The following is a 17,500-nucleotide window of genomic DNA, read 5'->3' on the forward strand; positions in this document are numbered from 1 at the left end:
TTAATCTCTTTGTACATAATTGTACATAGTTTATATATAATGGGTGAATAGGTATGTACATCAATATAATTACATGTACAGTATTTGAGCCTCTTTTTTTAAATATCTTTGTACATAATTGTACATAGTTTATATGCAATGGGGGAATAGGTATCTATATCAGTATGATTACATGTGCAATGTCTGAGCATTTTTTTTGTTTTTTAATCTCTTTGTACATAATTCATTTTTTGAGTTTGTGCCAACGCCCCATATTCCCTTCAAGAGACCAAATTCTCGCGTGATCTGAACACGTCCCTTCCCATTTCCAATTTCTTCTCAGATCAACGACGACGCACCAATTTCGATTAACATTTCCCAATCGATTCCTCTTTCTTTATTTTCCGATCCATCTATCAGTCGACCCTGTGCTGGAGGCAAAAAAAAAAAAAAAAAAAAAAAAAAAAAAAAAAAAAAAAAAAAGGCTCCATCAATATCTCAATAACGTCATCGATCCGTGCAATACATATATTAAAAAAAAAAAAAAAAAAAAAAAAAAAAATCATGAAAAAGTGGTCTTGAGACGGGCTTGCTCGAGGAGCGGGTGTGGTACGGTAGCAGGTAAGGGCGATGCCAGCGTTACGCCCAAACGTGCTGGTGACCCTTAGGCTCTCTTGGAGCTTTTGAATGGAAGGAGGTAGTGGGAAAGGCTGGGGTGGGGGCCGATGCGGCGGAGTTGGCTGCCTGGTTGGTTTGGATTTGGTTTAGATTTGGTTGGTTGGGGTGGATGGTTGGGATGTTTGGTTGGGTTGGTTGGGTTGGATGATTGGATTGGTTGGGTTGGTTGGGTTGGTTGGGTTAGTTGGATTGGTTGGGTTCGTTGGTTGGGTTCGTTGGGTTGGTTGGTTGGGTTGGTTGGGTGGTTTGGTTTGTTTTAGTTGGTTGGGAAATTGGTTAGGTTGGTTAGGTTGGCTGTATTGATTGGACTGATTGGGTTGGTTGGATGGTTTGGTTTGGTTTAGTTGGTTGGTTGGGTTGGTTGTGTTGATTGGGTTGGTTGGATGGTTTGGTTTAGTTGGTCGGTAGGTTGGTTGGTAGGTTGGTTGGTTGGTTGGACTGGTTTGGTTGGTTTGATTGATTTGGTTGGTTTGGTTAGTTTGGTTGACTGATTATCTGTTTGGCTGGCTGGTTGGTTTATTGCAAATGTACAGTTACCATGTCGGTGTCCATTCTGCTTGATGCTTAGTCGTTGTAATGTTAGGCATGATCGAGTGATTTGCTTTCTAACGGGTCTGTGGTCAATCTAGAAACCTGTTCCTCCTCGTACCCGATGCCTCTGTAACTCCATTGTCCTATATTCGAGATGTCTTAGATACCATGTGATAAGAAACGTCTGGAGATGGATCTACGGTGAAGGTCTTCGGGAGCCGTAGAAGACTTATCTGTCCTGTCGTCGTCGTCTTCTTGGAGGCGACGAAGAAGAGTCAGACTGGAGGAGAGGCGTTCTCGGGGGTGATGCTAAATCACCGAAGAGAGTTTTGTGTTTTTTTTTTTATTCTTATTCTTATTCTAAGGATGTTTGTTATGAAAACAAAAAGGTTGATAGTGTTGAGGACTCAGTGACGGTTGTTTTTCGTGCCTCAATAAAAACATGAGTGATGTATTAAGAAATACATACATATATATATATTGGGTCTCCCGATGTTGATGGCTTAGAATTAAAGTGCATTGTGGTTGTTAACAATGTATCTCTAATCACTGGGACCCATTCAGTGTTGTACACATACATACATATATATATATATATATATAATATATATATATATATATATATATATATATATATATATATGATATGATGTCTGGTGATACTGACGACTCTGCCAACTGTGTTAATGGTTCACAGAAACATATTCTTTTCCCAAATGACACGTTCCGTAAAAGTGAACGTAGAACCGTTCCTGCAGAAGGCTTTCATCACAAAAGTCTCTGACCCCAATAAGCTTCCCAAACGACAAATTATGATGTTTAGAAACGAAGAACATCGACCGCCGCGACCGTGGCGCCCCTGGCGGTGATGCTGTGACTCAAGAAGTAATGGTTGTGGCTGGAGAAGGAGTCTGAGCCGAGGACGAAGAGAGAAACCATGTAATGAGAGAGCTCTGGTCCAATAACGACCGCTCCATTAACTCTTGTAACAGATTTCATAATGCTACGTTCATGAAACCTGGTCACTGCCGATTCTGAACGATCTGTTATGGGAACAGTGACAACACTTCCTATCCCGTATGTATTGTACAAGGCACCTCATTGGACAGAGGGGACGGAGAGACAAGTACAGGTGCTCAGCCGGTGGTAGAGGTGGTAGTGGTGGTGGTGGTTCTGGTGGTGCTACTTTGTGTTGGTGGTAGTGGTGATGCTGGTACTAGTAATGGTGGTGGTGTGTGAAGTGGTGATATATGGAATTGTAAGGATGATAGCTGTGCTGTGATGAAAATATGGTGGTAATGATGATAGTTGTTATGATATTACTGGTGAAAATGGTGGAAGTGATGATGATACCAATGGTGGTGACGGTAGTGATGAAGTGGTGATATATGGAGTGGTAGGAATGATAGCTGTGCTGTGATGAAAATATGGTGATGATGATAGTTGTTATGATGTTACTGGTGAAAATGGTGGAGGTGGTGATGATAAAAATGGTGATGGGGGTGGAGATGGTAACGATAGTGATGGAGATCCATCAAAATAATATTTTACACCTAAACTCCTTCACAAGAAAGTTAACTAAGATAGTGTGACTATTTCTGAAACAGACATTTCCCCGAGTTGAATAGAATAGCATAGCATTAACCAGAATGAAATCCTTGTCTGGACCAAAAGAAAAATCCCCAAACAAGGTTGAAAAAATCCTCAAGACTCCATATAGATCTACCTAAAAAAAAATTATAATAAATAGATAAAATAAAATAAAATAAAATAAAATAAATAAAATAATATAAATAAAATGCATAAAATGAAATAAAATAAAATAAAATACGATAAAATAAAATGAATAAAACAAATAAAATAAATAAGATAAATAAAATAAATAGAATAAATAAAATAAATAAAATAAAATAAATAAAACATAAAATAAATAAGTAAAATAAATAAATAAAATAAGATAAAATAAAAATAAGATAAAAAAAAGGGGGGGAGAAGAGACTAAGAGGACAAGCCTTGATACTAATGATACTGATACAGGTGGAGGGTGATGGAGAGAGTGAAAGGTGGTGTTCAGAAACCGATCAAGTGACAGGACTAAGTGTGTGACGGAGTGTGTCCTGAGGCGGTCAGCTTCGTCGGTGATATCGGGGGCTGTCGGTCATCGGTCATTGTTGAATGACGGCCACGCTTCTGTCTCGTTGTGACAGGTGATGTGGCTTACATGGCATGTGTATGTGTGTGTGCGTGTGTGTGTGTGTGCGTGTGTGTGTGTGTATGTGTGTGTGTGTGTGTGTGTGTGTGTGTGTGTGTGTGTGTGTGTGTGTGTGTGTGTGTGTGTGTGTGCGTGCGTGTGTTTACCTAGTTGTATCTTACGGGAAGGGGAGCTATACTCGTGGGTGTCCCGCCTATGAGATACAAAGGCGGTACACCACGAGCATAGCTCTCCTTCCCGTAAGATACAACTAGGTAAACACACACACACACACACACACACACACACACACACACACACACACACACACACTGTAAGCCACGTCAGCTGTCACAACCAGACAAAAATGTGGCGTGTGTGTGTGTGTGTGTGTGTGTGTGTGTGTGTGTGTGTGTGTGTGTGTGTGTGTGTGTGTGTGTGTGTGTGTGTGTGTGTGTGTGTGTGTGTGTGTGTGTGTGTGTGTGTGTGTGCGTGTGTGTGTGTGTGTATGGGGTTTACCTGTGAGCCAAATGGAATCGCCTGAAACTGGCCTTTGTAAATTACAACTCTTCTGCTATCATTTTTACTCAGCAGAAGAAAATTGCCTTTAGGCAACTAGATTAAACTCTACTCGTAAGACGCAACAAAAGAAGTTAACCAAGAAACGTTTAAAAATACTTAACCCTTCCATTGTGGCAAAGGTTTAACCTTAACTGACTTAAACCCCCTGTTTTTAGTTAAAATAAAGGTTAAAGTACGTCTCTGTGAATGTGTGCTACCGAGGTTCATCTGAAAATGACCTGATAGACGACTTCTTCGTGGTTATCTAGAAATGGAGACTAAATCAACTTCGATGAAGAGTAATGGAGTTCGTCTCGGCAACATTCAAGGTTCACCACGTGTCGGTTATGTCTTATCACTCTCCCCCTCTCCCTCCCCCCTCTCCCTCCCTCCCCCTCTTCCTTCCTCACGCCCTTCCTTCCTTCTTCCAATCCTCCCTCCCCCTCTCCCTCCCTCCCCCTCTCCCTCGCCCTCTCCCTCCCTCCCTCCCCCTCTTCCTCCCTTCCTCACTCCCTTCCCTCCTTCTTCCTTTCCTCCCTTCCTCTCTCCCCCCTTCCTCCCTCCCTCCCCCTCTCCCTCCCTTCCTCACTCCCGTCCCCCCTCTTTGCTTTCCTCCCCTTCCTACCTTCTTCTCTCCCTTGCCTCCCTCTCTCCTTTACTCTCTCTCTCCCATCCCTTCCTTCCCTCCCTCCCTCTCTCTTCCCCTCTCTTTCTCCAACTGTCCTCCCTCCCCTTCCCTCTCTCCTTCTCTTCCTCCTCCCCTCCCTCCTTTCCTCCCCACCCTGCCTCCCTCTCTCCCTCCCTCCCTGCCTACCTCTCTTCTTCCCTCTCTTCCTCCCTCCCTTCCTCCTCCCACTCTCTTTTCTTTTCATAATCGAGGTCACGGACGCTAAAATCGAAATTCATAATGTATTGATCACTGTTCTGGCAATACTGCTGGTCATGCCCGGGGTTATGCTTTTGGGCAACGGAGGTCGAGTCCTGTGAAGTGGAAAAGGAGTGACGCAAGGAGTCGCCTAGCTTCGACGCGCAAGTCTCCCTGCCCTTGACCGATGTGGTCAACGATCCGGAACAAGAGACAACCACAGGAAGCCGCCCGGAATCGAACCGGAACCTTTATTCTTATCGGGGGGTGATTGAGTCCTAATGTGACATAGATTCATACGCTTACGAACACCGTGGCCCGTCCAAGCTAAACTGAGAGAGAGTTCAATGCTTCACAGTTCATGTGACAGAATGTCGATGTATTTTGAATCTTGACTTAAAGATTTAGACTATTGATATATGTATCACTGAATACCTAGTTGTGCATAGTTGACTTTTTCTATGCTATTTTATTTTTCTAGGATGTTCTAATTTCTTCTACAAACAGTACTGTCAGTTTGTTTCAGTTCTATGGAATCAAGAAAATAAATCATCAAGCAGTACACTTCACTTTCTTTTAACCTTCTAATAGCAAGATAGGGGTGCTGGACTGCTTAGACATGACAACAGGGGGTGCTATGGTCGGAAAAAGCTGGGAAACGTTGTTGTAGATAATCAGATTGAAAAAAGTGGACGTGAATCGGTCAGCGTCAATTCCAGCGCGTAATTATTGATGGAGGCTTCAACTCCGTTCCCTCCACTCGCCCCTCAACTCTCCAACTCCCCCCAATTGACCCCCCTCCCTCCTCCTCCCTCCCCTCTCTCCCCCGGAACAGTTACCAGGTACCGCCATTTGCTTTGCCTGTCCGGATACTTACCGTAAATACAGCGGCTTTGGTCACAGTTAAGCGCCTCATGCCGTATACTACCTTTTTTATGCTACTTGTCTGATTGGTTAGATTGCTGGTTTCGTCACGTGCGGCCTCCATTGGCTCGATTTTTTTCCCTCTCTCTCCCTTTTCCTACACTCTCCCTTCTCTTCCTTCCTTTCCCTTCCCTTCCCTTACCTCCCCTAACCTTCCCTTTCCTTACCTTAAATCTCTTCCCTAACCTTCCCTTCCCTTAACTTAAACCCCTTCCCTTACCTCAAATTCCTTTCCTTACCTTCCCTAACTTTCCCTTCCCTTACCTTAAATCCCTTCCCTTCCCTCCCTTATTTTATCTTCCCCCTCCCTCCCTCCTCCCTCTCTCTCTTTCTCCTTCTTTCCCCACACATGCAAACATACAGACACTCACACACACAAAAAGCGTAACACAACTTGGAAATCCTCTTCTAGGAATTGCCAGGGGATGGATTCCTACAGGCAGGAGAGGTCTGTCCTCTGTGGAGAGGTTGGAAGCTTTGGGATTGACAGTAGTGGAGGAAAGAAGGGAGAGAGGAGACACAATTTATATCTTCATTATTACATTAAGGTATAGGAATTTATGAAGACTAGAGATAATGAAAGATAAAAGGCCATATGATATAGTAATTGAGGTTTCTTTATTCTAGAATGATACAGAACTTCGAAAGGTATGATGCAATGGTAACACACGAAACGTAATGCATTTTGCGAGACTAAGCATCACATGTACTAAGTCGTATATGGGCACAGGTAGATGAGCGCATAAGAGTATACGAGTGCGCACACACGCCCGCGCGCACGCACACACACACACACACCCATACACACACAAATACACACACGCACGCACACACGCACACAACCGGCGCGGCGGGGAGTTAGGTGTGTGTGCGCGTGTAAGGTCACGGTATTACCCATAGATCGGTCATATATGAGCTCTGAGCTCTCATTCGGGAGGGTAATAGCTGTCGATCACGACTCCAACACGTGATCCAAGATCATGACCATGGTGAATCACACATACTCGCACGCACACACGCACGCACACACACACACGCACGCACACACACATACATACGCACACACACACACACACACACACACACACACACACATACATAGTCGCGTGCGGATACATGCACATATATGCCCAACTGCACACATATACGCATGCACACGTGCACACGACAGCCAAGACACGCAACAACACGCACATAGTCTTTCTTCTCGTACCATTACACATTTTTCTCTGTTTTCTGCACCGCCAAAGGCCAAGAGCCCTCTCGAACGCAGCTGCAACAATGGGGCAACAGCTGGTCGCGGCAATAACAAAGAAGCTGTGACAAATCTGGATTGGTCGCCTGAATGCCAATCGTTGCTGGAAGGCTTTTACGGCGCGTTATTGTCCAGGTCCGTTGTCATTGGCCCCGGCAGACTCTTCGTCTGTCTCCAGACGTCTCGGGAGGTCCTTCTGGTCTTCGGGAAGACGTCTTAGACCATCAGTTTATGAGATTCTGTTGTTGTGTCTCCTCTCTTTCCATCGAATGTTCAGTATCTTTTTTTTTATTGAATTCTTTTCAAATTTTGTAATCTGTCTGATATCCAAAATCTTGACAAATATATATTTTTTTTTACAAAATAAGAGAAAGGAATGATTTATCTGGAATATCGCATAAAAAAGAGTGTAGTAATAATTCAACGAAATCTGTTCTAGAATTGCACAAAGGAATACTATCTCATTGCTTCATCTCGATCCCGAGCCTTTGGAGGCGCTACCTAATAGACAACGAGGCAGAATCTTCGCGTGACCGTGTGTTTTCGACGTTTCCTTATATGGGAAGAGCTTGTGGTCGACCGTCCGACTCCAGTCTTTGCCATTTAAACCCTTCAGTACCGCTTTCTTATTATTATTCTCTCTTTCTTCTTCCTCTTTTTTTTTTTTTTTTTATACTTTAGTTTCTTCTTCTTATATAGATTTTGCCTAGCGGTGCCGGATAGTATAACAGCAGCCTTACTAGTGTCACACTTTCCGGCGCTGCCGTTGCGGCTTGTTGGCTATAGCACAGTCATTAGACTCGAAAGGTTATGGGAGTATTTTAACCAGGGGTAGATGGCGGCCATTATCAAACGTTCTATCTCTATGTGATTTTATTAAGCGTATTGAACTTGCCCGTTATCTGGCCGCCACATAGTGTGACACTGGACAATAACCACCCTTTGTGAAGGTTTTTGACTATCATAGAAGTTCGTCTCGATTGTTGTGCACTTTGTCCTTCTTTACACATTTCTATACTGTCTAGATTTATTTGATTATATTGTTTTACAATTGCTCTAACATTGCTATTAAATTGCTATTATAACATAATAAATTATGACTTATCATATCACTTTCGTAAGCTTTTCAGTCATGTCTAATCCTAGATACCTTTGCCCATAATAAATAACATATGAATGCTGCAAGGATCTTTGTATGCAACACTGAGTTTTTACTACACATAAAACAGTGACATATATAAGATGGCTTTGAAAATATAATATTGCATTTGTAGTTTCACATACTAAATCTTCCTCATAAATCCCTTGGTAACCGTAATGTATTACTCCATTTTCACATTTTTTCAAGATCTATTTTAGCGTTAGGCAACTGTATTTAGAAAAACACTCATGGTAAAAAAAAAAATGAAAAGGTTACTGTAGTCTCAATGGCATGAGACGATCGAGTGACGTGATTCTTTAAGAAAGAAAAGAAAAAAATCTTAAACGGACAAGTGCGAGAGAGAAATTGTCTGCGAGATTCAATTTGCTTAGAAAAGAAGAACAACGCGTTTCTATCAAGTGTCCTCGAACGTAGTGCGTGCCAAGGTCACCCAGCTGAAGAAAAAAAATAAAAAAAATAAAAAATAAAAAAAAATAAACTTCCTGCCTCTTGGCAAAGGATTATAAAGCCTTGATGACAGAAAGTGCCTCTGACGTGGCTGCCAACTCTTCAAGAACGTTTGCGAAGCCACCAGCCCGTGAAGAATGCAGCGGACAAGGTCCTCAACAGCCAGAAGAACTCCCAGAAGACCACCAGTGTCTGATTGGCGTTTACGATACCTTGGCTATCCAAGAAAAAAAGACACAAATCCATCAGTTCTTCAAAAGAGCTCGGACATCACTTTTCTTTTATTTTTTTATCCTAAAGAACTATTAAGATGCATTTATGATGGCCACCTGTCAGATTTTTATTAGTCACTTGTCCGAAGTGTCTGTCCCGCCAGAGCATTGGGTATAACAGGCCCTCCTCATCCCCTGAAGACCAAGACGAAGTGTATTCGCCTCGAAGGAGATTTTTACAATCCCTCCTCATCGCCAAAGGAGGAACTCGAACTCTGGAGCTGTCATTAGCTCTCAATGAAAAATTACGAGGTTGTAGCGCCGAAGGATGACTTACGAAGGTCAGACTCGAGTTCCCTCGCCTGGAGGAGGAGGTGCCCGTGGCCGGTGTCACCGAGGAAGGACGACTTCATCTTGCCTAATCATTTTATGACCGCAATAACTTCGAGTCTCTTGTCAGCAGTGAACCTCGAACTCGATCTGCTGTATGATACTGAGCCCATACTTCGAGGTCGGGGTTTGCTAGTGCTTGTATAGTAATAAGGTTTACGTTAAAGTGTTGGAATGTTGGCTACACCTCTCGAATCTTATTGACAGAGTATTTTAGATATAACCAGATTTCTGCTATACTCACGAGAGAGAGAGAGAGAGAGAGAGAGAGAGAGAGAGAGAGAGAGAGAGAGAGAGAGAGAGAGAGAGAGAGGGAGAGGGAGAGGGAGAGGGGGGGTACATTCAAGCGACAAAGGACTGAATCCAATCTATGAAGAACATTAGTAGAATTTATTTAATAATGAATAAAATCACGTATGAAAAAGCAGAACCCCAAAACTCTATGATGGAGATTAAAAAAAGATCATAACCCCCATCCAAGAAGCAAACGGCTCGAGATTCACTCCTTCAAGGCGTTCTTATAAACTAATTTTCGTTTTTTTTTTTCTTTTACCACAGTTGCGGGTTCGCTACGGCAGTTACGACGAGATGGTGGACAAAGCGACAGGAAGAGTCCGTCACTGCAACTGGGTAAGGTTTGTCCACTACAGCCTCCAGTACGGACCCCACGTCAACATGGTCGCCTCAAAGGTCAGAGGTATGTCGCCCAGGTCATTTCAGGTCACGGGGAAAGGAGTCAGGAGATGATAGACTAAATGGTAGTGTTAGAAGATAAATGTGCATTCATGTCTTTTGCGTTACGGCGCTGCTTGGTATTTGGAATGTTAGCAAACAAGTATATTTATTTATTTTTTATTCATTTATCATTATTACATATTTTTTTCGCACCCGACCTAGTTATGGACCAAAAGGTCTTTGTAATCCTTTGAAACACCGAGGTTGATATCAAAAAGAATAAACAAACGTTACGACCGATACCGCTATGTTACGTCGATGTGGTCTATGTGGATGCGGCTTGTAACGGAGTTACAAATAATACTGATAACAATAGCAGATAACCATTTGAACGGTCCACCATATATATGAAAGCTTTTTATTGTATCATTTGGTCTTGCGTCGCGTTCCTGAACTACAGTAATTGATATATGGTACATAAACGGAGCGCTTGACTTAGCATGACAGAGGTATACGGTTATACCACCATATCACCTCAAAATACCACAAGAGGGAGGGAGCGTTTGACGTAATATCAGAATCCTACCACCATACCACCAATCAAAGAGGTCTACTGAAAACGAGATGTGACGTGACGTTAGTGTTGTGGGCACAGGACCACTGACGTGATAGATTGCATGATATTTACTTAAACCTCACTATTACACGTGATGTACTATATAGATACCTTGCCCCAAGCGTGATGACACTGGTGTGTGACAGTTTGTGTATCTATGGATGAAATTTGATGCATTTTGTTCTTCGCAGTAATTTCAAACTTCGCGTATGTATAGCATACATAGCACGCATACAACTCGCCCCAGCTGTATGTGAACAGATGGTAATATGTGACAGTTTCTACCCCAGCTGTGCCTTCAGCCATAAACTTCACAAAGGTTGGCGAGGTTTCGTCCCTTTGCCTCAGGCGCTGCTGTAAACAAGTTATTAGCTTTTGAAGAATCACTTTCTTTAGCAGACACTATTCACTCTTCCGTCAACCAGCCTTGGCTGTTCATTATGAAGTCATAAGAACGACGCTGTTAGTCTAGCCATATAATGATAATTACTTAGAGAGGTAATTAGTTTAGTTGGGGCCTTTCGTGCACGATACCCGACCTTACTATTGAAACTAGAAACTTAGATTGCCATAGCTGAAGTGCAGGCTAAATAAGGTAATGCAATACCCCATAAAAGGGTCCAAATATTTCCTCGCATTAATACTTTTTTTTTTTCTTAAAGAACTCCAATGCTAAGTGGGTTCCGTTAATTGCGACCATTCACCTCCTGAGGGTCTGAGGAAATTCTGTTTATTACTTAGACAAGACCTTTCACATATGGGGTCCTAGTAATAATCATTATCTTAATTTCGGCTAATTATATTGTCGGTTTCTGTCTCTCACAAAAAAAAAGCATACGACTTAATCTCATTACCCCATATATGCAAGTAGTGACCTCAAGTCCAACTAGGACTTCATAGAAAAGGTTCAATTCCCTAATGACGTTCATGTTAATTAACTACAAGTATACAGGAGAGGAACAACGCTACGTGGGGTCATGTCTTTTACTCTCCAATTATCATACCTAAATTAAAATTCATTTAAGTGTGCATGCGTGCGTGCGTATGTATGTGTATTTACCTAGTTGTAGTTACCTAGTTGTATTTTATGGGAAGAGAGCTATGCTCGCAGTGACCCGCTTTTGTATCTTTCAGCATCAAGTTTGATCTTAAATTCTTGTATATATTTTGCATTTACTGTGTGTGTGTGTGTGTGTGTGTGTGTGTGTGTGTGTGTGTGTGTGTGTGTGTGTGTGTGTGTGTGTATTCACCTTGGTCTTTGGATCACGTGTTGGATTCGTGATCGACAGCTATTTCCCTCCCGGAAGAGAGCTCAGAGCTCGTATCACCGATCTATGGGTAATGCTATGACCTTTCACACACACACACACACACACACCCAACTCCCCGCCCACGAGAGTCAGAGTAACGACCCGAAGTACAGCGATACCGAAATAATTTCGGCCATGGGCAGGATTCGAACTGGGTACTGCGAGCACCATTGTGCGTGCGTGTGAGAGAATCCCCATGGTCTTGGATCACGTGTTGGACTCTTGGTCGAAAGTTATTTCCCTCCCGGAAGAGAGCTCAGAGCTCATATATGACCGAGCTATGGGTCATGCTGTGACCTCACACGCACACATACACCCAACTCCCCGCCCACGAGAGTTGGAGTAACGACTCGCAGCGCAGTGATACTAAAATTATTTCAGCCCTGGGCGGAATTCGTACCCGGACCACCGTAGTGGGGGCCGGGACATTTCCCACTGCGCCTCGAGTCGTGTGTATGTGTGTGTGTGTGTGTGTGTGTGTGTGTGTGTGTGTGTGTGTGTGTGTGTGTGTGTGTGTGTGTGTGTGTGTGTGTGTGTGTGTGTGTGTGTGTGTGTGCGTGTGCGTGCATGTTCGCACCCTTACGTGTGCACTCTTATGCTAATATGCATTTCCCAATCTACATATCTCTCTGGTTGAGTACCCATGTGTGTGTGCGTTATACGAAATGTATGGAAATCCTGTGGTTGTAGCGTTATGTTTGTGCAAATGAAGCCAAGGTGAAGCCGAGGAGTAAGACAATCGGAGGCAGTCAAGAGAATCGGACACGTCCGACCAAGGAAGGAAGCGATTACCCCCTTTTGACCCGGAATTGTCCGCGTCTTCCTCCTCCTCCTCCTCCTCTTCGTTCTCTTCCTCCTCCATCTCCTCCTTCTCCTCCTTCTCTTCCTCCTCCATCTCCTCCTCCTTCTCTTCCTCCTCCTCCTCCTCCTCTTTCTCCTCCTCATCTTTCTCCACCTCCTCTTCCTCCGTCTATTTGTTCTTCTCTTCCTCCTCCTTCTTCTCCCCCTCCTCTTTCTTCTCCTCCTCGTTATCCCCCTTTTCTTCTTCATCGTTCTCATCCTCCTCCTCCTCCTCCTCCTCGTTCTCCTCTTCCTCCTCCTCCTAGTTCTCCTCCCCCTCCTCCTCATCGTTCTCGTCCTCCTCCTCCACTTCGTTCTCCTCTTCCTTCTCCTCCCCCCTCTTCTTCGTTCTCCTCCTCCTCCTCCTCCTCTTCTTCGTTCTCCTCCTTCTCTCCTCCTCCTCATTTTCCTCCTCCTCCTCATACTCCTTTTCGTTCCGCCCTCATTCTCGACCCCTTCCTCATAAAGTTGGTTCTTCCCCTCCCCATCTTTCTGCTGGTCTTCCTCCTCCTCCTTGTCCTCCTCTTCTCCTCCCCTCCATTCTCCTACATCGCATTCCTCCACTGATCCTTCTCCTCTTGTTCCTCCTTCTCCTCCTGGTCTTCCTCTTGGTCTTCCCCCATCTTCTCCTCCTAGTCTTCCTCCTCCTTCTCCTTGTCTTCCTCCATCTCACCTTGTTTTATTCATCTTCCTGCTCCTACTAGTCTTTTTCCTTGTCTTCCATCTTCTCTTCCTAGTCTTCCTCCTAGTCTTCCTCCTCCTCCTCCTCTTCCTCCTCCTCGTCTTCTTTCTCCTGGTCTTCCTCCATCTCACCTTGTTTTCTTCATCCTCCTGCTCCTCCTGGTCTTCCTCTTGGTCTTCCATCTTCTCCTTGTCTTCCTCTTCCTCCTCCTCCTCCTCCTCCTCCTCTCACCCTTTACATCCTCTTTGATGAGAGGGTCGAACTGCGGCGACGAGCAAAAAAGAAAAGAAAAAAAAAAAAAAGTGAAGAAGTGTGAGTGTGGGAAGATTCTGGCGACAGGTCGCAGGTTCTTCAGGCTCCAGCAGACATCACGGAACCGACATGTGACACACACCGTCAACTCTTCATCGTGACATGCGACTCGTGTGTGATTACATCTGCCGCCAGGCGATTTTATTCACCTAATTTATTCTCCTCCTCCTCCTCCTCCTCCTCCTCCTCTTCTTCATCGTTCTCATCCCCCTCCTCGTCCTCCTCGTTCTCCTCTTCCTCCTCCTCCTAGTTCTCCTCTTCTTCCTCCTAGTTCTCTTCCCCTCCTCCTCATTGTTCTCGCCCTCTTCCTTCTCCATTTCGTTCTCTTCTTCTTTCTCCTTCTCTTCCTCTTCTTTGTTCTCCTCCTCCTCTTCTTCTTCCTTGTCATTCTCATCCTCCCCCTCCTCCTCATCGTTCTCGTCCTCCTCCTCCATTTCGTTCTCTTCTTCGTTCTCCTTCTGTTCCTCTTCTTCGTTCCCCTCCTCCTCTTCCTCTTCTTCATCGTTCTCCTCCTCCTCCTCGTTTTCCTCTTTCTCCTCCTCCTAGTTCTCTTCCCCCTCCTCCTCATTGTTCTCGTCCTCCTCCTTCTCCATTTCGTTGTCTTCTTCTTTCTCCTCTACCTCTTCTTCGTTCTCCTCCTCCTCCTCCTCCTCTTCTTTGTTCCCCTTCTATGGTGTGAAGGAGAGAGGAGGATGTAGATGAAATGCTTAAGACTGACAATCTTTTATGGATTGTGTAGTGCATACATATATACAGCGTCGAGCAAAAAATTTTGCCTAATCAGAGTTTTTCATGATATAAAATTCAAATTCTTTGTCTGATATATTTTTTCTATCTACGCAACAACACCAACAAAAATAATATTAACGTTGTTAGAAATGTAACGAGGATCAAAAACTTAACTCGTGACTGTACATACTCTACATCCAAGGCCCATTTCCTGCCCTTATCATGGAAAGACAAAGTAATGCATCCATCCCACGTTTATCCAAAAATCCATTCGTTGTGTCCCATTTCTTAGCATCTCATGGATGACGGGTCATCCATGAACTCCACCGCACTGTCTGGATGAAACACATTATAAAAAGTTTGATGAAAAATGTATAGAGGATGTAAATGTATACATTGGTAAGAGATATCAAGACAATTGATCCCTTTAATAGCGTTTGATTTAAACGTATTTTATGGAAAACGTTAGTCAGTTCTCTTACAAAACGTTGAGTTTGAATCAGAACTGAGCTTATCTTAAAACAGATCCTAGATAAACCTCCAAATTAAATAAAAAAGTAATTCATTATCCATAAAATTTCATCAACTTAATTACACATTCACCTCGTGTACTCAATATTAATTGAAACAGATTCTGTAGAAGAGAAAGATTATGGTAAAATCAGATCAAGCTGGAAGAAAATTAAATCAAAATTTGTCCGTCAAGGTTCCGCTGATGCAAGAACTTTATTACTTCGAAATGTCACATTTTGGGAAAATACATAAAGGATAGACCTCGGTGAAAAATAGCCTTCGGTGAGAGTCACATGTGAAATGAACAAGGGGAGAATAAGTAAAAAAGAAATCAATTGTTTCTTCAGAAACACACGTGGATCACAGGATAAATTTTATCGGTACATAAATCATTCTATAAGGTCTATAAGATATGGAAAAAAGGTCAAGACATTCTCAGGTATCACACACGTGGATTATATGCTAAAGATATATTGGTATAGAAACCATTCTATAAAGGTCTATAAGATATAAAGAAAAAGGTCAGGACATTTTAAGGTATCATACACGTAGGTTATATACTAAAGACATATTGGTATAGAAACCATTCTATAAAGGTCTATAAGATATAAAAAAAAAGGTCAGGACATTCTAAGGTATCATACACGTAGGTTATATACTAAAGACATATTGGTATAGAAACCATTCTATAAAGGTCTATAAGATATAAAAAAAAGGTCAGGACATTCTATATTGGTATAGAAACCATTCTATAAAGGTCTATAAGATATAAAAAAAAAGGTCAGGACATTCTAAGGTATCATACACGTAGGTTATATACTAAAGACATATTGGTATAGAAACCATTCTATAAAGGTCTATAAGATATTAAAAAAGATCAGGACATTCTAAGGTATCATACACATGGATTATATGCTAAAAGATATATCGGTATAGAAATTGTTCTATAAAGGTCTATAAAATATGAAAAAGACCAGGAAATTCTAAGGCATCATACACGTGGATTATACACTATAAGATATATTGGTATAGAAACCATTCTATAAAGGTATATAACATTTGAAACTAGTCAGGACACTAAGGTATCATACACATGGATTATATATTCGTACTAAAAACATAATGGTATAGAAACCGTTCTATAATGGTCTATAAGATATGGAAAATATTAGAACAATCTAAGACGTGCATGAAGAAGAATCAGGAGATGATAAAGAAGGGATTTCTCTAGAAAGAGAACAAAAACTCTCTGATCGGTAGAGATGTTCTTCAGGGCAATGATTGTCAACCTGATGGTCCAACAGAGTTAAGTGAAACCACAAACCACGAGCTAGTTAGTGGATAGTTAGTCATTTTTGTCAAGCACGAACAGCAACACATAACAATAAGAGACCCGAAAAAAATGAATGGAGAACTCACGCTTTAGGGTGAGGGAGAACAGAAACCGCGCAAAGTTCGACAGAGTTAATTGGGACCACAAACCAGAAGTTAGTAGAGTTAGTGGATACTTAGTAATTTTTGTTAAGCATGAACAGCAATACATAACAATGAGAGACCCGAAAAAAATGGCTGAAGACCTCCTCACGCTTTAGGGCGAAAGAGGACAGAAACCTCGCAAATAGATGTCTCCTGAGGTGAGAAAATGATCGCGTCAACCACAGCGCCACACGCCCTACGTATCCGGACGATTACGTCGTGATATTTGCGGTTCCGGCCGTAGTACGCACGCGCAGGGAGCGTGAAATAAGTGGGAACTCGCTTGCGGGTTGACAACTTGATTGGCGTCGCGTGGCGTCCGGCAGGAAGGAAGTACTTTGCTCCAGGAAGGATCCTCAGACGCCTCCGGCTTGGCGCCACCAACCAACCAATACAAACGCTGTGGCTCACCTCATGACGTCAAAGATGGAAGGTCACGTGACTCGTGGCGCCAAGACACCAAGAGGAAGGAAGGATTAGGTGACGCTTCCGGTTAGGCGCCTCAGGCTCGGAAGCCAGGCGTGAATTTTGGCTTCCTCCTGGAGCCAAGGATCAAAGACCACGTGATTTGTGGCGTCAAGGGTTGACGACCACGTGATTTGTGGAGCCAAGGATAAGAAAGGTTTGACCAATATCTCAGGATTGGGCTTTCCAGAGCGACGCCAACAGACTAGGCAGTCAGACAGAGTGGTTGCCTGAGTGACGTCATTATCTGAAGATCACGTGACTTATGGCGCTAAAGAGGAGTTACTAAACACAATCTGATGTTTGATATAAGATCGGTTGATATCATATATTATCAACTATATTAATATTGAGAGGTATTGATGACATGAGAGAAATGAAATATTGATGACGTAATCATTGTTAATAACAGGGATATTAGTATTACAAGTACTGTCAATAAGATAAATATTGCCAACAAAATATATTTCAAAAACAGAAATGTTAGAAATATGATATTCATCAATAAGATGAACACTAGCAACATAACATTCACCAATACTAGAAACACGGATATTGAAACACTTACAAGTAACAAAAACACTGACAATACATTTGTTGCGGATAAATAAAATGATCGTGAATGACCCGATGCAACCGCGACCGGGTTGGTGGCACGGCGGAGGTGCCCGCGTCACGTCCCGCGGT

General features: G+C 42.9%; 1 protein-coding gene across 1 annotated transcript in view; it reads left to right on the top strand.

The window, feature by feature from the left end:
- Positions 1-17,500, top strand: part of LOC143033308 (uncharacterized) — a 96,581-nt gene that overhangs the window by 67,869 nt on the left and 11,212 nt on the right. The window contains exon 2 of the mRNA XM_076198587.1: positions 9,754-9,892. Within this exon, the coding sequence (XP_076054702.1) occupies positions 9,754-9,892 (139 nt within the window). The remainder of the gene's footprint in view (positions 1-9,753; positions 9,893-17,500) is intronic.

The sequence above is a fragment of the Oratosquilla oratoria genome, chromosome 15 (genome assembly GCF_046742065.1).
Source record: "Oratosquilla oratoria isolate Oo_2021 chromosome 15, ASM4674206v1, whole genome shotgun sequence".
NCBI lineage: Eukaryota > Metazoa > Arthropoda > Malacostraca > Stomatopoda > Squillidae > Oratosquilla > Oratosquilla oratoria.